At 43.2% G+C, this 26,436-nt stretch overlaps 1 protein-coding gene across 1 annotated transcript in view; it reads right to left on the bottom strand.

Annotated features, from left to right (window-relative positions):
• LOC120994578 (rho guanine nucleotide exchange factor 19-like) overlaps positions 1 to 26,436 on the bottom strand; it is a 55,763-nt gene that overhangs the window by 19,843 nt on the left and 9,484 nt on the right. Inside the window, exons 2-6 of the mRNA XM_040423250.1 lie at positions 8,353 to 8,852; positions 5,835 to 6,146; positions 5,605 to 5,701; positions 2,418 to 2,602; positions 819 to 1,066 (exon numbers count right to left, since the gene is read on the bottom strand). Of these exons, the coding sequence (XP_040279184.1) occupies positions 819 to 1,066; positions 2,418 to 2,602; positions 5,605 to 5,701; positions 5,835 to 6,146; positions 8,353 to 8,852 (1,342 nt within the window). The remainder of the gene's footprint in view (positions 1 to 818; positions 1,067 to 2,417; positions 2,603 to 5,604; positions 5,702 to 5,834; positions 6,147 to 8,352; positions 8,853 to 26,436) is intronic.

Here is a 26,436-nt window from a genome sequence, read left to right as displayed (position 1 = left end):
TAATGAGGTTTATCAATATATTAACCTATAGACATGTATGACTTATCATCTTTATCATTCATTATGGTTTTCCAATTTGTCTGGCGTAAAAAGAATGTTGGCTGTAATTTTGGGATAAATTGTCAAGAAAAATTCTGGTTGGTAACTCTGACTACAGCCACACTCGTGGCCACCGTCACCACTCCCATCTTCTCCAGCTCCAGCCACCTTGCTTTCTGTAAGGTCCTCTGTAAAGTGTATCTCTATAGTGTAGGTGATGATTCTAATTAAAAGTGTCCAAAGATGATGGGTCACATGTATGCAAACAGAAAAACTGTCCATGTTGCCTAAAGTGACCAATCACAGGACAGCCTTCTTTGGAAACATTAAAGCTGCACTGTGATTGGTCAGCTTGTACTTGCTGATGATGTGACAGAGGGCATTGTGATGTCATCGCTGACTAGGGGGTTATATAAGCAGGCTCCGCCTCCTGCATTAGCAATTCTTTGGTACTGAAAGACCCCTTGGAGATAATGAAGATTATCCTATTGTTTATGTGCTTTAGGTTGCTGTACCCTATAAATTGTGATACTCTGCAGATGAGTTCTTGTTTCATATCTCTAGGTGCTATACAGCCTGAGATATTCCAGGTTGAAGCAGCCCCCTTCCTCCTCAGCTGACCAGCTTGGAAGGGGGGGCAGATAGAGGAGAAGAGGTATAGCTTCTCCGCTCAACTTTGTAATTGGACATGACCTCAGGGAATGAGTAAGGCTGGGTTCACATCAGCATTTATATTTCAGTTGTTCTGCTCCATTATAGGACAGGACATAATATAGTACCTCTTGTAGTTTCCTCTCTTGGATGGTCAGTGTATTGAGCAGGCCACTGCACCTCACATCTGGAATATCCTGCCACAGAGAGAATGTGGAACCTCGGGACGAACGCTGGGAGCGGAAGGAGCTGCTTGGGGATAGGTTGCTCTTGGGACTTGCCGACACATCATCTTCCTCTCCGGTGGTGTCCTCACGTTTCTGCCGCTGTAGCTCTCGGTTTATGGCCACATCACTGTACTCTTGATACAGGATTGCTGAAGACAAGACAGCACCAGCAATATTACTGGGGGGGCACACAAGGGGGTGTGTAATCAGCTGGGGGCTAAAGAGGGAGTCATAACAGATAAAAACAGCTATTGGTGGACAGGATGTATGGTTATCTCAAAGACCATGCAGAGGCAAACTGACCACAAGGACACTGCCCAACCTACTGAATATCTTTTCATAGCTGTTTTGCTAAAAGATTTACACTTCATAATATACTCCAGAGCTGCACTCAGTATTCTGCTGCTGGAGTCACTGTATACATTGCATTACTTATCCTGTATTATACTCCAGAGCTGCGCTCACTATTCTGCTTGAGGAGTCACTGTCTACATACATTACATTACTTATCCTGTACTGATCCTGAGTTACATCCTGTATTATACTCCAGAGCTGCACTCACTATTCTGCTGGTGCAGTCACTGTGTACATACATTACTTATCCTGTACTGATCCTGAGTTACATCCTGTATTATACTCCAGAGCTGCACTCACTATTCTGCTGGTGCAGTCACTGTGTACATACATTACATTACTTATCCTGTACTGATCCTGAGTTACATCCTGTATTATACTCCAGAGCTGCACTCATTATTCTGCTGGTGCAGTCACTGTGTACATTACATTACTTATCCTGTACTGATCCTCAGTTACATCCTGTATTATACTCCAGAGCTGCGCTCACTATTCTGCTGGTGCAGTCACTGTGTACATACATTACTTATCCTGTACTGATCCTGAGTTACATCCTGTATTATACTCCAGAGCTGCACTCACTATTCTGCTGGTGCAGTCACTGTGTACATATATTACATTACTTATCCTGTACTGATCCTGAGTTACATCCTGTATTATACTCCAGAGCTGCACTCACTATTCTGCTGGTAGAGGCACTGTGATCTTGTGGACGATGGCCACTTGAGAGCATTCTTATATCTCATTGTCTCATACATAGACACAAAGGGGGTCATTTATGAATAGATATATGCCGATTTTTGGTGTATATCTATTGCAGATTCGGTCGGAAAGGGGATTTGCCGCCGAATCTGTGACTTCTTCCCCATCCACGCCACGTATTCTAATTCTAAAATAGGAGGCATGGCGTCGGCGGGGAAGAGGACAGGCCGGCCGCCTGGCCGTCTCATTTATCAATTGAGCTAAATGTACACCAGCAAGGGAGCTGGCCTAGATTTAGGCCGGCACCTCTACAGACGCAGAAAGCGCCAGCACGGGGGTTATTAAGACCGTCGTTTAAAAGACCGGTCTTAATAAATGATCTCAAAAATGTTCACAATTACCATTATTGGTTTCCACCAGATACAAATAATAATGAAGTCTTACAGCTCAGCAGGAAGCGTGACTGCCTCCTCTCACAGTATGACTGCCTTCTGTCTGTCTTCTCTGAATCACTCCGACACCCAGTCTGTCTTTCTTTACAAGGTGACTCTCTCATATGGCTGTGACTCTCGGCCTCCTGGCTGGATGGCCTCACGGGACTGGACTCCCCACCCTCTGTCAGTTTGTTCCTGAAAGGGTAAAAAAAGACTCAGTGAGGCGGCCCGGGGGAGGCAGGGAGTGGAGACAATTGAAGGGCAAGTGTGAAAAATTCCTTTAAATGGAGCAAACAAAGAGTCTGTTCTTTGAGCATTGGGAGAAGGAAATGTAATGAGCAAATATCCGAAACACTCTCCCATGGAAGACCGACCAGTCGTCCGATATTACTTTTGGCTGATGACATTGAGATTGAAGACCTGTCCTCAGGATAGGTGCGGGTCAGACACCCAGCCCCTCCGCCAATTAGCTGATTGAAGAGGCTGCGGCACTCCGGTGAGCATGGTGGTGTCTAAATCCCATTTGCCGTAAGGACCTTGTTACATCAAGGTCATGTGATATAGGAGGCCTCGGTTCATTAGGGTTAGTACCATTAGTTATTATTATTTTTCCATTATATTACTAATCTTTATTACCAGAGCATATGGGATGTAGATATTACCCTGCTGGGACATCCCATGTCATGTGACATCACAAGACCCTTATGGCGCATGGGATTTAGACACTACTCTCACAGCATACCAAGCACAGCGCCATACATTGTATAGTGGTTGCGCTTGGTATTGCCACCCAGGCCTATTTAAAGGGAACCTGTCATGGGGAGTTTGTGTATAGAGCTGAGGACATGGGTTGCTAGATGGCAGCTAGCACATCCGCAATACCCAGTCCCCAAAGCTCTGTGTGCTTTTATTGTGTAAAAAAAACGATTTGATACATATGCAAATTAACCTGAGATGAGTCCTGTCCCTGACTCATCTCACCTACAGGACTCATCTCGGGTTAATTTGCATATGTATCAAATCGTTTTTTTTACACAATAAAAGCACACAGAGCTATGGGGACTGGGTATTGCGGATGTGCTAGCGGCCATCTAGAAAATCGCAGCATGTTCTATATTCTGCGTTTTTCACGCAACGCAGGCCCCATAGCAATGAATGGGGCTGCGTGAAAATCGCAAGTGCGGATGCGGTGCGATTTTCACGCATGGTTGCTAGGAGATGATAGGGATGAGCAACCCCGGACCCCATTAAAGTCAATTCACTGTATTATTTTCCGTTATATCATGGTTATAAGGGAAAATAATAACATTCTTTAATACAGAATGCTAAGTATAATGTCAATTGAGGATTACAAAATAATAAAAACATAACTCACCTCATCCACTTGATCGTGCATCATCTTCTATCTTCTTCTTTCTTCTTCTTTCAGGACCTTCAAAAGGACCTTTGATGACATAATCAGCGCAGGTCCTGCTGAATTGATTACGTCATCAAAGGTCCTTTTGCAGGTCCTGAAAGAAGAAGAAAGAAGACTATGCCGGCTGCGCGATCAAGTGGATGAGGTGAGTTATGTTTTTATTATTTTTTAACCCTCAATTGACATTATACTTAGCATTCTGTATTAAAGAATGTTATTATTTTCCTTTATAACCATGTTATAATTGAAAATAATAAAATCTACAGAACACCAAACCCTGAACTTCAGTGAAGAAGTTCGGGTTTGGGTCTGGGTGCCACATTTAGTCTTTTCTCACGCGCGTGCAAAACGCATTGCACTCACGCGGAAAAAACTGAATATCGGAACTCAATCGCAGACAAAACTGACTGCAATTGCGTGCCTACTCGCGTGGGTTTCCCGCAATGCACCCTGAACACATCCGGCCCTCACCCGCGACGCCCCCATGTTACTTCTCTATGTACGCCACTGCATGACGACCTTATTCTGCGGGACAGTACAATTACAGCGATAATAATTTTATAATTTCTATTATGTTTTACTGCTCTGAAAAAAATAAAAAAAACTTTGAAAAAACTTTTTTCTATGCATCACCATATTCTGACACCCATGACTTTTTCATATTTCTGTCTACAGAGCTGTGTGAGGAGTTGTTTATTGTATGTATGGAATACATACAACTTTTTATAAAATTTGTTTGAGGGGCGAGGAGACCAAAAAAACAGCATCAGCCATTTTTATTTTTTTTCTGTGACGGCATTTACTGCACAGGAAAATATTTTTATATTTTACTAGCTCAGATCTTTTTTTATTGATTATTTTTAAGTGTAAAACTAGAAAAAATAGTGATTAAAATTTTTGTGTTTTTTTACATTTTCTAAAAACTTTTTTTAATATTTTATTGTAATTTTTATTTTCCTTAGGGGACTTGAATGTGCGATCTCCTGTTGGCTTGTATCATAGACTGCAATAGAAAACTATTGCAGTCAATGGGATTCTGACAGGCTGCCTGTCAGGCCATAGGCAAGCTTACTGTGACATTAGAGCCCCGCGATTACTCCGCAGGGGTTATGATCGGAGGACAGTGGGAGCCACCTCCCTCTGTCTAACCGCTCAGATGCCCTAGTTGCTATTGACTGTGGCATCTGCGGGGTTATTGTCCGGAACTGGCGTTATCCCTAATCTTGGTCATTGAGACAGGGTGCTGGCTGTATTACACCACCAGCACTCGCTACGTATGGAGTGGGCTCAGCACAGGAGTTAAAGGGGTTATCCAAACCCTAAATCCCCCCCTTCCCCCAATATGCCCGGACCCCTCACACAGGTTGTACTTACCTGGCTCCTTGGCACCCGCATCACTTCTGACGCTCGCACGGCCTGCTGAGGGGCTCGTTTCTGTCACGGCCTGCTATAGGCTGTAACCCCCCCTTCCTCTGTGAGGGGCCCGGGCATATGGGGAGGCATTTTAGGGGTTGGATAACCCCTTTAAAGGGAGTCTTTCACTGGTAAACCAGGCACAGTGTCTTGTAGGGCAAGTTCAGCTAAAAATGTAACGATATCTTTCACTTAGTGATTCGTTGATTTGTTGTAATCATAATACTTTTAATCCATATGCAAATGAGCAGTAAAGTGCACCGAGGGCGGACCCAAGCTGCTGTGTGCATCCTTGCTCCTCCTTCTTCTTCTTCTTGATTGACAGGGCCTGCAGAGATCACTATGCACAGCCGGATCTTGTACTAACCTGAGCCATGAGGTGTCTGCTGTGTCCACTGTGGCTGGTTGAAGAAGACTGGTCACGCCCGCACTGTTGCATCTTCTTTCCCTTCTCCCGGATTTTCCTATAAATTGACAAACAGTTCAGAGAACCTCACAGCACTACATTCCCCATCATAGTGTATCTTATGTATATAGTAGGATCACATGTGAGGCATGGTATGACGTGTCAGGTGCCCTGCTAGGCTTTGTACGCACCCTCATGTCCAGCAGACGCCCCTCGCTCTCTTAAGGTGATCTTGGTGGACAGGGACTTGCCGAGCCTGGCAGTGAAGTTGTTCCTCCGCTGGGTGAGCTGCAGTTTAGATATAAGTTCCGTGGCTGAGAATCTCCACCTCTCCTGCTCCACCTTACCGGGGGGTGACGTCACCTCCAGAACCTCGGGAGGCTCTTTCTCCTCAGTCACTGGAGGAGTGGGGTCTTCAGGTTCAGGAAACACGGCATCCTCCTCTCCTGACGGAGAAGGTAGGGAGCTGCTGACTTCGGGGAGGTACAGACGAAGTTTACGCCCTGTGGGAAATAAGTGCAATGGTTCCGTCAGCCGTGCCATATTATTCACATGGTATAGTGAAAAACAGACACAAGTCTATTAGGTTTAAACTAGTACTTTCCTACATAAGGATACATGTGTTGCTCGACATGAAATCTAATAATTGTGACAGACTATCGCAAAAAAATCAACACACAAATTGACCAGTGTGGGTTTGGCAGTTTTTTTTTCTTTACAGCCAAGTTGCAAATCAAAAGTAATTCTGGAGCATTGACTCTTATGACTCTATGTTGTGCTACTCCTTTATTATTCCTACTGGGAGTTAGAATTACTAGCAGTTTGCAATGAAGGTCCAGATGGGTGTTACCAGTTAAGGGTGTGTCCCTGCACAGTCTGGCAGCACTGAACAAGGACATCCCCCAACTGGTAACACCCATCTGGACCTTCATTGAAAACTGCTAGCAATTCAGGAATAATAAAGGAATGGTACAACATAGAGTCATAACAATAGATGCTCCAGAATTGTAATTACATGAGGAATACAAAAAGTTACTAAAGCAGACATGTCAGGAGAGGGGACGCGTCCTTTTGAAAGGGAATATAATCACCTATATGTTTCACTAATATAGGTGGAATTGGAATTTTAATAAACCATTGGTTTTTTGGGGGGGGATTATAGCTTTTTTTAATTCTTTTTTTTTTCAATACATGATTAAGGGGCGGCCAACTTTCCTGAGATGCAGTTAGCAGCATTTAGAGTTATACTGTAACAGCAACACATGGACCATGAGATGTTCATTGACTTTTATGGGAGAGTTTTCTAGACGTGGTCTGTGATCTGTGAAGCGGGCATTGTGCAGGGAGGAGGAGTAGATAAGCTGTGACATCACCTATTGTGAATGGTGGATCCTGTGTTTTCTTTCATTGTAATCCTGTCTGTGATAATGAGATGACTGTTAAAAAGTTATCTCCTCAGGACAGGACGTCTCGACTATATATATCTTAGGAGGCTCAGTGTCCAGTGAGAGAACTGGGATTTTAGGATATTTTATATATAGATAGTAACATTGAAAATTAAAAATAACATCACCAAAAATGTTCAACATAAAACCTTGAACAGGTAATTTACTGATCATTCATATGACCGTATATGTTTAATCTGTGTAGTATGCATTTTAAAGGGCTTCTGTCACCTGCGCCGGGTACTGAAGCGCAAGGCAAAGGTGCAAGAATCAGAGACGTCAGGGACAGGTGTATTGACGTTCTGTTCTGGAGATAAGAACAGGTCCCAGAGGTGGGACCTCCACCTATCTGACATTGGTGGCTAGTTCTGGTTCGACCAAACATTATAACTTTTTGGCTTTCTCCACCATCGTCACCACTTTTACAGAGAGTGGGCAGCAGGTGAGACCTCCATGTTCCATCTCATTTAAAGGGGTTATCCAAAGTCTAAAATATCCCCCCCCCCCCCCAAGCCCAGGCCCCTCTTATACATTATATTTACCTGCTCCCCGACACCCGCATCGCTCGGGGTCCCGGAACGACCACCTCTGCATCTCCCCGTCACGCACATCAAAACATCTGGCGACGGATGTTTTAATCCACGTGACGGGGAGATGCAGTGGCGGCCGTGCAGGGATCCAGAGCGACACGGGTGCCGGTGAGTAGGTAAGTATAATGTATATGAGGGGTCTGGGCATTGGGGAGGATATTTTAGACTTGGGATAACCCCTTTAACGACATGTGTAGCAGAAAGATTTTGTATATTACGCCAGAAATCTATTCCAGCTTCCTTATAGGTGTAGATTCTTTTTTCTGGTTCACAAACCACCCAAGGATACACCAATTTTTTTTAAGAGGCTTGTGCCTCTTAAAGAGGGTGGTCTAGATGGTATTTCCTTAAGATAGGTCAACAATATCAGATAGATGAGGGTCTGACAACTGGCACCTCCAGTGATCAGCTGTTTCACTTCAATGGGAGCTGAGCTGCAGTACCCTGGCACGACCACTACACAGTGGACGGAGCCTTCTGCTTCCAGGTCCATCTATGTAATGGTTTCTGTTCCTGGCCGCTGCCCGAAACAGATGATCAGTGAGGTGGCTGTGTGTACCAGAGGATAGGTCATCAATATCTAAGTCCTGTCAAAAACATTTTAGTGACAGCAATCTCGACAGTCAGTTCGCAATCATGTATAGGGGATATGTTAGTTGGTGGTGGCCACTTACAGGCTGATTTGGCTCTTTCTGAGCTCCGTGGAGTTCTGCAGACAGGTCTTGCATTCTCCTGGCTGGAGACAGATGGAGTTTCGGGATGGTCACTGTCACTCTCTGTGCTGCTGTTCTTCTGTTCCTGTAAGGTTAGGTCCTCTGAGAGATGATGCTGATCTCTGGCTTGGGTCTGGGTCTCCATGATATGGTCCAAACCTTTGTTGTGGAAACCCATGATCCAGTGATCCTGTATGTGGTTTGTCACTCCAGCGATCCCAGAGTTGAGAGGACTCTGCACAGTACTGAACCCCAACTGTCTCTCAGTGCAAAGAGGGGGGACACCACCAAAAGCCAAACTCTCCTGTTGGTACATAACCACCCGATGCCTCTCTCTGGGAGGTGGATCTCCAATACCGGGCACCATGCTGCTTTCACGCCCATAGGGTATTGGGCTGCGGTGTGGCTGGAAATCAGGGAGGGCTTGATAATCCATGAATATTGTGTTAGGGAGACCGGGCCTGGGGAAAAAACAGCAAGTGAATGTCAAGAAACATAGAAATTGTACAGACAAAAATATAAACCATTGGGTCATTTTCTATAGATGTCTATTCTGCTGCTGAGCTACTAAAAATCACATTGTTACCTTGAGCAGAACAACTGCCCCCAATATTCTGTCCATCCTTAGTCTAGGTGCATATATATTCCCTATAACTGATAACGTACAGCCATGATGTTCTCTCCTCCAGTCCACTATTGTTACATACTGTAGAACATACACTGCTCATTATAATGTCCTGGACATACAGCAACAGCCTTAACCACTGACTGGTGAAGTGAAGACAAGCGGTGGGATATATTAGGCAGCAAGTGAACTGCCCATTTTTGAAGTTGATATTTTGGAAGCAGGAAAAATGGGCAAATGTAAGGATCTGAGCGACTGTGACATGGACCAGATTGTGATGTCTAACGACAGGGTCAGAGCATCTCCAAAGCGTATAGTCTTGTTGGGTGTTCCCGGTATGTAGTGGTTCATACCTACCAAAAATGGTCCAAGGGAGGACAACTAGTGAACCAGCGACACAGGACATCACAGCTTACTCTGTAGCCGCTGACTGGTCAGAGTATGGCCGACCATTGAGCAATGGTTAAATCATATTACATCATGTGGATGGCCTGTGGATGCATTATGAGAAGAAGACAAGTCGGCAGAGGCATTGTGATGTTCTGGGCAATGTTCTGCTCGAACCTGACATCATGTGGATGTTATACATACCACCTACCTAAACACGTCCAGGAACAAGGAACATGACAGAGAGATCAAGGTGATGACTTGTCTGCAGTTTTCCCAGATATCAATCTGATCATATTGTGATATGTATAGCATATCACCCAATATATTGCCACATATCCAAAATATATTAAGAAGTATCCAACATGTTATAATGTCCTACCTATTATATCATCCTATGTCCAGCATTTTTAGTCACATTTTCAAACATTTTTGCACTCATTTCCCCCATATTATATTGTCCAACCTACCACTCATTGCTGACAATATTCTATAGATCTGTGTTCACCATATTATACCATCATATATGTCCAATAACCCACCCCCTTGTACGTTTCGCACCCAAAGCTTTCATGTGAAACGTACATCGGGGTGCTCTACTTTGCTCAATATGTTCTGTTTTTTCTTATCTCAATTGCATGCTGTTACCTATTTTTGCTGGCCCCAGGATTAGTCCAGAGATCTTTATGTCTGTGGGAATATCTGGCAGGGTACCATATGTGCCATAATATTATGTAGTACCTTACCTTAGTATCACCATGTTATCTTAGGTATGTCCCTCTTATATGTTTTTTAAGTGTATTATCTATTTCTCTAATAAAGTCATGATTTAATTCATTAATTGTTGGTCTAGTGCAATATTTGTGGGTTTTCTGGGGTATAGAGTTAGTAAAGGGATGGTGGAGGGACGAAGATGAGAATAAGAAACGGAATAAACAGGAAGGTTTTTGGATTTATACATTAGAAAACATTGTGTCCGGAAGGTATTAATTTAGAATTTGAAATTAAATGCCATCTGGGTTAATTACTGTTAGTAGATCGAGATCCAAACCTTTCTATTTGCTGCTCTATGACATGTGATTGGGGATCCCGAGATGACGTGAATTATGGGGAAATCTCCATGTACATGGGAGTTATGTTTACCTAAAGGGCTAATTTTATTCTATTTTTTTTTTATATTTACATTTTGGAAATTGTGTATCTACCTTTTTTTAATATGTGTTTTAAGTACAGTTAGAATATTCAAACCTTGTAATTGGTGGGTGTGGTATTCATTCACTGCTACCTATATAGCATGCTAATTCAGTCTTACCTGACCATGCCCCAGATGAAGCAAGGGAAAAAGTCAGGCTCTGGTATATTTGGCCAGCATCTGCACATGTGCTGTTTAATATGCTGGATTATTTTTTTTGAGTATAAGTAATAAAATAAGTGTTTTTAAATTATCCTAGCGTTCCTCTGCTTTATTTTCCTTTTCTCAAGCCGTTACAGATATACATTTTTGTAACACTAGTGTGTTGGAGACTTGGCTGAGGTTGGACCATGGAGTGAATTTTTCCTTGGAAACAGAATAGTCCGCGTATAATTCCGTATAGGAACCCAAAAATTCAAAATTCACACCCTCTGTGGAAGCGGTGAGTGAAATCAGGAGATGTAAATCATGCAGACTGAAAATGATTAAATTCTTCCTCTGATCACATGAGGGCCAGATGTCTGTCACTGCCTGGACCTGCACAGCCCAGAGCTTATATCACTGCATATCAGCCATGTCTAGGTATATCAAGAGTACCAGATAAGCAGTACTGTACCTTATCCTAGACCCAGATGTATCACCATTCAACCAGTACCCAGATATACAACACAACCCAGATCTATCATTCTGAACCTACCACCCATATCTATCTTCCTGAACCTACCACTCATATCTATCAGATGATTCGGTTTGATAGATCTGTGTGTTAGGTTCATGATGATACAACTGGGCTCTCCTATGCCTTCCTACATGTTGGGCTCTTCTGGACCTTGTGGATAACATTGGGACCAGGGGTGAACAGGTTTGGGATCCCACCTAGATACCTGTATATCATCCTGCATTTAATAGCAGATATATTACTGCAGTCAATACCCAGACAGGTTCCTGAAACTACCACCCAGAGTTATCATCCTGACTGTGGCACCTAGATATATCATCGTGAACCTACTAGACAAATACAGTATATCATCCTTCACCTACCACCCAGATGATATCATCTGCATGCAATACTCTTTTTTTTTTTTTTTTCCTTTTAAGGGCTCTTTCACACTTGCGTTGTTCCGATCCGGCGTGCACTTCCGTTGCCGGAGGTGCCCTCCGGATCCGTAACACCGCAAGTGAACTGAAAGCATTTGAAGACTGATCAGTCTTTAAAATGCGTTCAGTGTTACTATGGCAGCCAGGACGCTATTAAAGTCCTGGTTGCCATGGTAGTGGTGGGGAGCGGGGGAGCAGTGTGCTTGCCGCGCATGCGGCTCCCGGGGTGGCGTCGGGGCGCCCCATGCGCCGCGCGGACGGTGGGTGTGCTGCTCCCCCGCTCCCCACTACACTTTACCATGGTAAACAGGACTTTAGCGTCCTGGGAGCCATGGTAACCATTCAGAAAAAGCTAAACGTCGGATCCGGTAATGCGCCGAAACGACGTTTAGCTTAAGGCCGGATCCGGATTAATGCTTTTCAATGGGCGTTAATTCCGGATTCGGCCTTGCGGCAAGTGTTCAGGATTTTTGACTGGAGCAAAAAGCGCAGCATGCTGCGGTATTTTCTCCGGCCAAAAAACGTTCCGTTCCGGAACTGAAGACATCCTGATGCATCCTGAACGGATTTCTCTCCATTCAGAATGCATTGGGATAATCCTGATCAGGATTCTTTCGGCATAGAGCCCCGACGATGGAACTCTATGCCGGAAAAGAACAACGCAAGTGTGAAAGAGCCCTTGTTAATTATCTTTATTAATATATCAGAAAAAGTTACAATAAACAAAAAGATTAAGTAAATACTCCACATATTCAATATATTTTCCCCTTATTCCTATTCCCCGAACCAACCCCCCTCCCTCCCACCCTAAACCGGTGATGCGTCCGCCCTCCTCTCCCCCCCTGTACAACCCCCCCCCCCCAAAAAAAGGGGGCAGAGACAGAGTCAAGTCTTCCAACCGCCCCATATCTTAATCCACTTCTCATCCCCATCTCTCTGCCTGTACAGAATTTGCTCGTAGTTTTTTACCTTATTAACTAGGTTTATCCATGTATTTAGTTCTGGGGTGTGCCGAGCAAACCAGGTCCGACTAACCAAAATTCTAGCTAGCAGCAGTATCCAGCCTAGGAGGATCTTTTGATACTTATGGCTATTTATTGTGGAAAACTCATTAAGCAAGAACACTTGTGGTTCAAAAGGTATTCGTATTTTAAGTTTATAAGTAAGGAAGTTATTAATGCTATTCCAGTATTTTATAAGTTCTGAGCAGGTCCAGATCATATGGAGATAGTCCGCACCTGAGGTGTCACATCTAGGGCACTTGGATGTACCTCTACCCACATTTATTTAGCCATGTAGGGGTAACATATAGTCTATGGCAGATATTAAAATGTACTAGAACATGATTAAAGTTCTGGGATAGTGAACCTAAATTCGCAAAGATATTCCCCCATCCTTCTAATTGTATATTCGGACAATCCGACTCCCAGGCTCTTTGTCCTGGTGACTGTGTATCACAAAACCGTGCCTTAAATTTGAAATCTTCATTCTAAAGGGTGTCCTCCCTATCCAATCATTCAAAAAGGATGAGCTATCTATATCCAACACCAGTTTATCGTCCAGACTAAATAATGCTGAACGCAGTTGAAGGTACCTAAACCATGAAAGGTTTTCTACATTATGTGATAACTCTGTGAATGACTTAATCTCTCTATCCTTGACTACTTGTGAAATATAAAAAATCCTATTCTTTTGCCAAAATGTGTCCGCTGCAATACCATCTAACATCTGCAGGTGTACATTATGCCAAAGAGGCGCGAATGTGAATGAACCCTTTACCTTCCACCATGTTCTAGTAGTAGCCCACACTTTCCGAAGTAATTTTATAGTCTCTCTGTAACCCCGCTCTGATACTCTGATATATCCAACGCCCTGTACATCACCATTCACACTGCACTTAGGATACATTATTATATATAACTCATCGTCCTACACAGAGTACTTCATGGGATTACAAGTCATACCTAATACCATTCCAAATGCAAATATATAAAAGACACATAGAAATGAATGGGCTGCTGCCTTTTATTAATGAACTTTTATCATTCATAAAAATTAATAAACTATAATCAGTCAACAACTGAATAACTTTATCAAACCAACCCCTCGAGCGCTACCACTAAAATGCCCATAAAGCAATTTTATCCCAGATTAACAATGAATCATAAGGAAATAGTAGTGTGAAAGTCTGTCCACAATCTTCAGATTCTGACAGGTAAGTCACACAGGCCCCTGGATGAGTCTATTTTCTACGTCAAACCCCTGGTCACATGAGGGACCTAATTCCCAATAAAATAGCTGTCACTAGGGCCAGCGAAAATCTTCCTTGAGCCAGAGCGACTGATTGGCTGGAATACCGGACCAATTGAACCCTGTTGCCACCCTGGGAAATTCTGCCAAGGGATGGCAACAAAATGTTAACCAATCCAGGAGATGTTACCACCCTGGGCAAATCTGCCCAACGACGGCAACCACTTTTAGGCGGGAAAAAGCTCCTGCCAAAATGCTAAGGGATCCACAATGGATGACTATAATCCCATGTGGATCCCTCATTATAGTCTGAGATCCTTCTATTCTAGATCCATCCTCTCTTGAAATAAATTGTTCTGCATAATCCCACCCTCGTTTCATACACACATAGTGTTCTTTATCCCACAGTCTGGTGTTTAGGTTGCCTCATATTAGGCAATATGTTCACTTTTCCTCAGAGGTCTGGGAATTATCCTCTATGCTCTCATAAGCTAGTCTTCTATAGTGTGTTCACCCTCCGCACAGATGACACAGGTTCATCTTTTGGAGGGACACTTCCGCAGGGATTCTCTCCACTTATCAGGCCGAGGTCAGATTGCAAGAAATGAGGTCAACTGTCTCCTCCAGGTCATGGTCATTAACAAGATGGGAGCATGTCAGTGATAGAAGGTTAGGTGAGAAAAATATTCCCCATACTGGAGCCTGAGGCTGCACTGACTCACGGACTCTATGAGCCGCATCATCTTCCATCATTATGACCCCAAGGAACAAAACAAGACTCCTCTCAGGATGTGGCAGCCTCAAGAAGCATTCATAGGATGCTCCTTCATAACTGAAGAATGCTGGGATGTAACACTGCCGCCTCTCAGAGGTGACTTGAGGCTGTCTGCAGTGTACTGATGGCCTAAAGGACAGTGAGGGAGATTTATCAAACCAGTGTAAGGGTCCATTCACACGTCCGTTTTTTCTTTCCTGATCTGTTCCGTTTTTTGCGGAACAGATCTGGACCAGATCTGGACCCATTCATTTTCAATGGGTCCTAGAAAAAATCGGACAGCACAATGTGTGCTGTCCGTTTCCGTTGTTCCGTTCCGCATGTCCGTTTAAATATAAAACATGTCCTATTCTTTTCCGCAAAATTCGGATCCTGGTACAATACAAAGTCAATGGATCCGCAAAAAACGGAAGACATTCGGATGTCATTACGTATGTCATCCGTTTTATGCGGATTCCGTTCCTGGAAATTACATTTTAATTTTTTATTTTTTGTTTTCAAAGAAATCCAAACAACTTTATTTGCTTATTGAAATTTATACATGTTTCCGTTTTTTGCGGATCCGCAAAAAACGGATGACATACGGAAACATTTTCAGGAACAACGGATACGCAAAAAACGGACCGAAAATCGGGATATAGAAAAATACTGACATGTGAATGTAGCCTTAAGTACAGTAGAACTGGCTTAGTTGCCCATAGCGACCAATCAGATTCCACCTTTCGTTTTCCAAAGCAGCTGTGAAAAAGGAAAGGCGGAATCTGATTGGTTGCTATGGGCAACCAAGCCAGTTCTACTTTACACCAGTTTGATAAATCTCCCCCGGTGAGTTTACACTGGTGTGAGAGAGTTTAGCAGAGTGAAGATAGATCATCCACACCTGCCCAAAAATCCTCTGGAATGCTGAAACTCTCACTATTTCTATAGCACATGTTGTTTTCATTGGATCTCGCGCCCTGCGCCTGCAGCACTGCTGTCCTCCGCGCCCATCATTCTGCTTAGCTCCGCCTCTGTCATCCCGCTAAGATCCTCAAAGCTCTAATAGAGAGCACATACCCTGGCACCAAAGAAAAGGTGCCCAGAACATGGCGCTATGCAGTAGCCGCGAGCAGGGGGTATCTGCAAATGGTTTGTTATGTAATATATTGTATTGTTATGTATTAGTATTTTATGCACTTATATAGTGCTACTATATTCCGCAGCGCTTCACAGACATTAGCATCAAGCTAATGGGACTCACAATCTATGTTCCCTATCAGTACATCCTTAGACTGTGGGAGGAAACCCATGCAAACACGGAGAGAACATACAAACTCCGGATTCAAACCTAGGACCCCAGCACTTTGGAGTGTGGGAGGAAACCCATGCAAACACGGAGAGAACATACAAACTCCGGATTCGAACCTCTGAGCTATGCCCAGTATATACCTATATATGGATGGCACGCCAAGCTTAACAATCCTGTCTCAGCTCCTATAGGCGGCTAGCTCCAACCCTAACTTGAGGTGGTTCTAGGGAGATTTAGAGTGATAGAGGAAGCAAAGTCCATGTGCTCCATCTTCTAAGGTCCAGAAAGATGTACAAGATCTGCAAGATCTACAGAAAGAGACAAAGATAAAGGAGAACTTGGAATCTCCGTGGCTAAGCAAAGGAGTTCAAGGTAACCTGCTACTACAGCAATTCAGATTTACTGCTGTGAGGGACACTGCTAAGACACCATTTACACTTGGACACATCCTGGCCAGACATGCCTTCAAAACTCTGTATCCTGCAGTGGACATTACAGCGATTATTGCCAAGGTTCCGTTGACAGCCATAGATTCTACTGAGAGAGACTTTAGTAAAATAGTGTACAAAGAGGGCCATAACATTTCGTACATTTCGAATTGTGACTATAATTGGATGTACTACAACTCCCATTTTGCACTTGAGTAAAGAAAGACGTTTATGTTTCTACCTCTGGGCAAGAAGTGCTATACATGGGGGACACCGAACCTGGCACTGCACAAAGTGGGCACACAGCAAAAGGCACTAGTATAGGGGTCACAGATTCTGGCAGTATATAAAGTGGGCATAAAGCAAGGAGCACAGAGAAAAAGGCACTAAATAAAGGGGTCACAGAACCTGGCACTATACTGAATACAGGGCACAGATCAAGAGGCGCCATATAAAGGGGCACTGGGCAAAAAGGCATTATGTAAACAGGTCACAGAACCTGGCACTATAAACACGGGTCACAAGGTGTGTGACAGTATATACAGGGGCACTAAATATGGTGGCACAGAGTGTGGCACTATCTATAGGATGCACTGCCATTAGAACCACTGTATGTGGCCCTTTATTTTAAAGGGTTTTTCCAAGATTTTGATATTGATATCATGATATCATCAATATCAGATCGTCAGGAGTCCACTACCTCGGGAAAGATTTAACCGGACTATGCAAATGGTATCTGTACTGAGCTATTCGTTTGAGCTGTTGCTGTATATATGTACCATGCTTGGTTCTGGGGCTGTATTTATGTAATGAGCTTGGTTCTGGTGCTGTGTTTATGTAATGAGCTTGGTTCTGGTGCTGTATTTATGTAATGAGCTTGGTTCTGGTGCTGTAGTTATGTAATGAGCTTGGTTCTGGTGCTGTAGTTATGTAATGGGCTTGGTTCTGGTGCTGTAGTTATGTAATGAGCTCGGTTCTGGTGCTGTAGTTATGTAATGCGCTCGGTTCTGGTGCTGTAGTTATGTAATGAGCTTGGTTCTGGTGCTGTAGTTATGTAATGAGCTTGGTTCTGGTGCTGTAGTTATGTAATGAGCTTGGTTCTGGTGCTGTAGTTATGTAATGCGCTTGGTTCTGGTGCTGTAGTTATGTAATGAGCTCGGTTCTGGTGCTGTAGTTATGTAATGAGCTCGGTTCTGGTGCTGTAGTTATGTAATGCGCTCGGTTCTGGTGCTGTAGTTATGTAATGAGCTTGGTTCTGGTGCTGTAGTTATGTAATGCGCTTGGTTCTGGTGCTGTAGTTATGTAATGAGCTCGGTTCTGGTGCTGTAGTTATGTAATGCGCTCGGTTCTGGTGCTGTAGTTATGTAATGAGCTTGGTTCTGGTGCTGTAGTTATGTAATGCGCTTGGTTCTGGTGCTGTAGTTATGCAATGAGCTTGGTTCTGGTGCTGTAGTTATGTAATGCGCTTGGTTCTGGTGCTGTAGTTATGTAATGAGCTTGGTTCTGGTGCTGTAGTTATGTAATGAGCTTGGTTCTGGTGCTGTAGTTATGTAATGCGCTTGGTTCTGGTGCTGTATATATGTAATGAGCTCGGTTCTGGTGCTGTAGTTATGTAATGAGCTCGGTTCTGGTGCTGTAGTTATGTAATGAGCTTGGTTCTGGTGCTGTAGTTATCTAATGCGCTTGGTTCTGGTGCTGTATTTATGTAATGAGCTTGGTTCTGGTGCTGTAGTTATGTAATGCGCTTGGTTCTGGTGCTGTAGTTATGTAATGAGCTTGGTTCCGGTGCTGTAGTTATGTAATGAGCTCGGTTCTGGTGCTGTATTTATGTAATGAGCTCGGTTCTGGTGCTGTATTTATGTAATGAGCTTGGTTCTGGTGCTGTAGTTATGTAATGAGCTTGGTTCTGGTGCTGTAGTTATGTAATGCGCTTGGTTCTGGTGCTGTATTTATGTAATGAGCTTGGTTCTGGTGCTGTAGTTATGTAATGCGCTTGGTTCTGGTGCTGTAGTTATGTAATGAGCTTGGTTCCGGTGCTGTAGTTATGTAATGAGCTTGGTTCTGGTGCTGTATTTATGTAATGAGCTTGGTTCTGGTGCTGTAGTTATGTAATGCGCTTGGTTCTGGTGCTGTAGTTATGTAATGCGCTTGGTTCTGGTGCTGTAGTTATGTAATGAGCTTGGTTCCGGTGCTGTAGTTATGTAATGAGCTCGGTTCTGGTGCTGTAGTTATGTAATGCGCTCGGTTCTGGTGCTGTAGTTATGTAATGAGCTTGGTTCTGGTGCTGTAGTTATGTAATGAGCTTGGTTCTGGTGCTGTATTTATGTAATGAGCTTGGTTCTGGTGCAGTATTTATGTAATGAGCTTGGTTCTGGTGCTGTAGTTATGTAATGTGCTTGGTTCTGGTGCTGTAGTTATGTAATGCGCTTGGTTCTGGTGCTGTATTTATGTAATGAGCTTGGTTCTGGTGCAGTATTTATGTAATGAGCTTGGTTCTGGTGCTGTAGTTATGTAATGTGCTTGGTTCTGGTGCTGTAGTTATGTAATGAGCTTGGTTCTGGTGCTGTATTTATGTAATGAGCTTGGTTCTGGTGCTGTATTTATGTAATGAGCTTGGTTCTGGTGCAGTATTTATGTAATGAGCTTGGTTCTGGTGCAGTATTTATGTAATGCGCTTGGTTCTGGTGCAGTATTTATGTAATGAGCTTGGTTCTGGTGCTGTAGTTATGTAATGAGCTTGGTTCTGGTGCTGTAGTTATGTAATGAGCTTGGTTCTGGTGCTGTATTTATGTAATGAGCTTGGTTCTGGTGCTGTAGTTATGTAATGAGCTTGGTTCTGGTGCTGTAGTTATGTAATGAGCTTGGTTCTGGTGCTGTAGTTATGTAATGCGCTTGGTTCTGGTGCTGTATTTATGTAATGAGCTTGGTTCTGGTGCTGTAGTTATGTAATGCGCTTGGTTCTGGTACTGTATTCATGTAATGAGCTTGGTTCTGGTGCAGTATTTATGTAATGAGCTTGGTTCTGGTGCTGTAGTTATGTAATGTGCTTGGTTCTGGTGCTGTAGTTATGTAATGCGCTTGGTTCTGGTGCTGTATTTATGTAATGAGCTTGGTTCTGGTGCAGTATTTATGTAATGAGCTTGGTTCTGGTGCTGTAGTTATGTAATGTGCTTGGTTCTGGTGCTGTAGTTATGTAATGAGCTTGGTTCTGGTGCTGTATTTATGTAATGCGCTTGGTTCTGGTGCTGTAGTTATGTAATGAGCTTGGTTCTGGTGCAGTATTTATGTAATGAGCTTGGTTCTGGTGCAGTATTTATGTAATGCGCTTGGTTCTGGTGCAGTATTTATGTAATGAGCTTGGTTCTGGTGCTGTATTTATGTAATGAGCTTGGTTCCGGTGCTGTATTTATGTAATGAGCTTGGTTCTGGTGCTGTATTTATGTAATGAGCTTGGTTCTGGTGCTGTATTTATGTAATGCGCTTGGTTCTGGTGCTGTATTTATTTATGTATTTTCCAAACTCCCATAGCGGCTCTCTGTTCACTTCTGGGGCCCCGTTCTGGACATAAGAGCTATCCCTGGGACCCTTACCTATATGACATTGATGGCATATCCTAGTGATATGCCATCAATCCCCAGATGGGCCACCCCTTTAATTGCATGTATGGAAACACTGATATAATCATTCAATAGGCTTGAAAAATATTTGAAAATGTCGTAATCGTTGCTATACAGTAAATGTCTGTCCAATAATCCTGTCAAAGCTTTAAGAGGCTGATAAGAAAGAGCAGCGTATACACATAACATATGCACATACTGATAACTGTGCAGGGTAATAATAGATTTTGACATTTGTTGTTGATACTGATGTGAAGACGGATCACTGCCGAGTGCGGGGTAACATGTAACACGATGATGGTGCTTGTACCACTCAGCGCCGGCCACAGCTGGCTCCTGTCCTGGGTCCTGTGCTCACATTTTCCACCCTGGGGTCTGCAGAGTATGGCCGCTGGCCCAGTACATAGTAATCTCTCTGGCTCCTGCTCCCAGTAAAGTGGCTGATACCCCACACTAAATCCCCTAATTATCACAGATCACTTTCCTACTAATTATATGCGCAGCAGAAATAATCTGTTACATCTCCAAGAACATATTATATAAGAGTAGCGTTCTCAGAACATAACAAACCGCCAGAAATAACATGGTCACATCTCAATATTACATGTGTGATATTACACGGCGGGCTGTATGTATTACATGTGTGATATTATACACAGAACTGTCTGTATTACATGTGTGATATTATACACAGAACTGTCTGTATTACATGTGTGATATTATACAGTATATGGTACTGTCTGTATTACATGTGTGATATTACATGGGGCACTGTCTGTATTACATGTGTGATATTACACGGGGCACTGTCTGTATTACATGTGTGATATTAGACGACGGACTGTATGTATTACATGTGTGATATTATACACAGAACTGTCTGTATTACATGTGTGATATTATATATGGTACTGTCTGTATTACAAGTGTGATATTATAAGTAGGACTGTCTGTATTACATGTGTGATATATTATGCGTGGAACTGTCTGTGTTACATGTGTGATATTACACAGTGGGCTGTCTGTATTACAAGTGTGATATTATATGGACTGTCTGTATTACATGTTAAAAGTTTAAAAAAATTATATATATATATATATATATATATACACTCACCTAAAGAATTATTAGGAACACCATACTAATACGGTGTTGGACCCCCTTTTGCCTTCAGAACTGCCTTAATTCTACGTGGCATTGATTCCACAAGGTGCTGATAGCATTCTTTAGAAATGTTGGCCCATATTGATAGGATAGCATCTTGCAGTTGATGGAGGTTTGAGGGATGCACATCCAGGGCACGAAGCTCCCGTTCCACCACATCCCAAAGATGCTCTATTGTAGTGGTCCCCAACCTTTTTTGCACCAAGGACCGGTTTGATGCAAGACAATTTTCCCAGGGACCGGGTGGGGGGGGGGGAAGGGGGCGGTGGTTCTGGGGGGGTCTTAGGGGGTGGGCGGGGCTGACTGATTCACGTGCATAACAAAACACAAGGTGCATATTAAAATATATAACACTACAGTATATAATTACTATATAAACTGACTATGGTCTCTGCTGCACTGGTCTCTGCTGCACTGGTCTCTGCTGCACTGTACCGTATTTTTCGCCCTATAAGATGCACCTAGTTTTAGAGGAGAACAATAAGAAAAAAATATTTTTCATTACACCTCAGGTCAGACCAGCAATCAGGCCCCCAATGTTAATCAGACCTCAGATGGCTCAGATCAACCCCCAAACCTTTAGCCATCTATCAGCCCCCAATGTCAGCCATAAACCCCCCCAATGTCAGCCATAAACCCCCCCAATGTCAGCCATAAGCCCCCCATTAGCCCCTCATGTCAGCCATAAGCCCCCATTAGCCCCTCATGTCAGCCATAAGCCCCCATTAGCCCCTCATGTCAGCCATAAGCCCCCCATTAGCTTCTCATGTCAGCCATAAGCCCCCATTAGCCTCTCATGTCAGCCATAAGCCCCCCATTAGCCCTTCATGTCAGCCATAAGCCCTCCATTAGCCCCTCATGTCAGCCATAAGCCCCCCATTAGCCCCTCATGTCAGCCATAAGCCCCCCATTAGCCCCTCATGTCAGCCCCATGTCCCCCAGGTCAGCCATCAGCCCCCAGTGCAAATAAAATAAAATAAAAAAAACACTTACCTCTCCTGCTCCTGGTCACCATCGCGATCCTCTTCATTCTTCATTCTGCTGTCGGCTGGCTGTGTATAGCGGCGCACAGAGAGACCTCACGCTGTGCGCAGCCCTGCACAGCCGATAGCCGAGCCGAGGACCAGGAAGCGGTGAGTACAGATCCTTCACCGCTCCCTGGTCCTTCTGTACTAATGAAGCGCTTCATTAGTACAGAGTTAAAGACTGCCCTGATCGCCGCGTCTCGGCTAACAATCTTCCACGGCCCGGTCCTGGGCCGCGGCCCGGCGGTTGGGGACCGCTGCTCTATTGGGTTGAGATCTGGTGACTGTGGGGGCCATTTTAGTACAGTGAACTCATTGTCATGTTCAAGAAACCAATGTGAAATGATTGGAGCTTTGTGACATGGTGCATTATCCTGCTGGAAGTAGCCATCAGAGGATGGATACATGTTCTCATTCTGTTTACGCCAAATTCGGACTCTACCATTTGAATGTCTCAACAGAAATCGAGACTCATCAGACCAGGCAACATTTTTCCAGTCTTCAACAGTCCAATTTTGGTGAGCTCGTGCAAATTGTAGCCTCTTTTTCCTATTTGTAGTGGAGATGAGTGGTACCCGGTGGGGTCTTCTGCTGTTGTAGCCCATCCGCCTCAAGGTTGTGCGTGTTGTGGCTTCACAAATGCTTTGCTGCATACCTCGGTTGTAACGAGTGGTTATTTCAGTCAACGTTGCTCTTCTATCAGCTTGAATCAGTCGGCCCATTCTCCTCTGACCTCTAGCATCCACAAGGCATTTTTTCCCACAGGACTGCTGCATACTGGATGTTTTTCCCTTTTCACACCATTCTTTGTAAACCCTAGAAATGGTTGTGCGTGAAAATCCCAGTAACTGAGCAGATTGTGAAATACTCAGACCGGCCCGTCTGGCACCAACAACCATGCCACGCTCAAAATTGCTTAAATCACCTTTCTTTCCCATTCTGACATTCAGTTTGGAGTTCAGGAGATTGTCTTGACCAGGACCACCCCCCTAAATGCATTGAAGCAACTGCCATGTGATTGGTTGACCAGATAATTGCATTAATGAGAAATAGAACAGGTGTTCCTAATAATTCTTTAGGTGAGTGTATATTTGTACCGTGTTAGCCAGTAAAAGGTATCAACCACTGAGGAATCATAACCTTTTTTCCATATTGTAGTACCTGTGTGATATTACATGTGAGACTGTATTACATGTGTTGTATTAGACGGTGGGCTGTCTGTATTGAATGTATGATATTACACTGGGGACTGTCTGTATTACATGTGTGATAAACAGATGACTGTCTGTATTATGTGTGTTGTATTAGACGGTGGGCTGTCTGTATTGCATGTATGATATATTACGTGTGTTGTATTACACAGGGCCGCCAGTATTGTGCTTGGTTCACACCAGTGCTTCAATTTCCATTGTTTTGCTCTGTTATAAGAGCAGAGCAATAAAAAAAACAGAGTCATCTGCGGCGTCAATTAACGGTAACAAATGGCGTCCGACAGACCTATAAGGGGTCATGTGGATTTCCGTTAGAAAAACTGATATTTTACCAGACAAAAAGTGCAGCGTTATGTGCCGCTCATCCATTAACAATGAAGACCGACTACAGTGCGGTCTTCCTTAGTTAAAAGAAAAGCAGCACGACCGCAACCCGACCATATCACGGCCCCGGCTGTACCCTTGTACCGATGATATCTGCACTGTTGTGTGATATTACATGGGGGGCAGTATCTTTACTACATGTGTGATTACACAGAGACTGTATTCCATTACATAGGGGGGGGATCATTATTACTACATGTATAGGACACAGAGAATGTATTACACATGTGATATTACACAGGAGAACCTCTGCATTCTATATGTGATATCACATGGGGGACTTCTATACTGAGTGTGTAATATAGGGAGCATTTGTATTCCATGTGTGATATTACATAGGAAGCATCTGCTATTACAATATTAAATGTGTGATATTACATGGGGAATATCTGTATTTAGTCTGATATTACATGGGGAGTGTTTATTACATGTGGGATATTACATGGGGAGTGTTTATTACATGTGGGATATTACATAGGAAGTGTCTGTATTACATAATAAGCATTTGAATTACGTGTGATATTGCATGGGGAACGCCTTTGTTGCATGTGTGATATTATATGGGGAGCATTTGTCTTACATGTGTGATATTACAAGGGGAGCATTTGTCTTACATGTGTGATATTACAAGGGGAGCGTTTATATTACATGTGTGATATTACATGGGGAACGTTTGTATTACGTGTGATATTACATAGGAAGCGTCTGTGTCACATATGTTTTATTACATAGGGAGCCACCTTGTCGTGGTGGATTGGCACAAATGATTTTGATCAAAATATATTTGCTAGGCATCTCATATTAATTCTTATAGTGAATATAGCGTTAGTTCATATATTCTATGTTTGCAGAGTGCTGTTGCATTGTGTTTGCTTTTACTTTTGTAGTTTCGGCCATGGCGATGCGCACCTGCGCACTTCATTTTACAGGATGTAATGACTAACTTTGTCTTTTGTTTCTGCAGTATGCATTCGGAGGTGTGGCTGTCTCTATTTCGGTTGTGCACTCCTAACTCATTCATACGACCTTGTGTGCCCCGTGCCCGTGCTGCAGACCGCAAATTGCGGTCCGCAATGCATGGGCACTGGCTATGTGAATCCCGTATTGCGACGCGGACCCATTGACTTGAAAAGGTCCACGATCCGCAATATACAGCAAAAGATAGGACATGTCCTATCTTTTGTGGTGCAGAGGCACGGACCCAAAAGCCCACGGAAGTGCTTCGTAGTGCTTCTATGGGTTTCCGATCCATGTCTCCGTTCCGCACTGTATCTTGCAGATTGTGGACCCATTCAAGTCAATGGCTGTTTGCGGTTCGATATACGGTCGTGTGAATGGGCCGTTACCCATCTTTTCCACAGGCTGTTTTAATTAGTGCAATATATAGCTGTAGTCTGCTCTCTCTGAATTCACTTCAGAACTGCTGGTGCAAAGATAGGTAACACAGAGCAGATCCAGTATACATGTGGAGCCTGCTCTAACTAAATTAATTAGAGTCCGGTTGGCACATGGAGAGGTATCATATAGAGTAGATTCCTATCCAGAAAGAAGTCACCTTGCCGTGGTGGATGGGCACATCCTATTTTGATCAAACTATATTTGCTTAGTATCTCATATTCATGTTATATAGTGAAATTAGTTAATATATTCTGTGTTTGCAAGGTGCTGTTAAATTGTGTTGTATTACATAGGGAGCATCTGTATTACATGTGTGATATTACTTGGGGAGCATCTGTATTACATGTGTGATATTACATGGGGAGCATCTTATTTAGTGTGATATTACATGGGGAGCATATGTGTGATATTACATGGGGAGCATCTGTATTTAGTGTGATATTACATGGGGAGCATCTGTATTACATGGGAAGCATCTGTATTACATGTTTGATATTACATGGGGAGTATCTGTATTACATGTGTGATATTACATGGGGAGCGATAAGTGATATTACATGGGGAGCTTACGTGTGATATTACACAGGCGGTTTTCCGTATTACATGTGTGATATTACATGTGGAGCATCTGTATTACATGTTTGATAATAAATGGGGAGCATCTGTATTTAGTGTGATATTACATGGGGAGCATCTGTATTACATGTGTGATATTACATGGGTAGCATCTGTATTACATGTGTGATATTACATGGGGAGCATCTGTATTACATGTGTGATATTACATGGGGAGTTTCTGTATTACGTGTGATATTACATTGGTTGCCTTTGTATTACATGTGTGATAATAAATGGGGAGCATCTTTATTACATGTGTGATATTACATGGGGAGCATCTGTATTACATATGTGATAATAAATGGGGAGCATCTGTATTACATGTGTGATATTACATGGGGAGCATCTGTATTTAGTGTGATATTACATGGGGAGAATCTGTATTACATGTGTGATATTACTTGGGGAGCATCTGTATTACATGTGTGATATTACATGGGGAGCATCTTATTTAGTGTGATATTACATGGGGAGCATATGTGTGATATTACATGGGGAGCATCTGTATTTAGTGTGATATTACATGGGGAGCATCTGTATTACATGGGAAGCATCTGTATTACATGTTTGATATTACATGGGGA

This window comes from Bufo bufo, chromosome 1 (assembly GCF_905171765.1).
Source record: "Bufo bufo chromosome 1, aBufBuf1.1, whole genome shotgun sequence".
NCBI classification, from domain to species: Eukaryota; Metazoa; Chordata; class Amphibia; order Anura; family Bufonidae; genus Bufo; species Bufo bufo.
This window is presented reverse-complemented; position numbering and strand designations above follow the sequence as displayed.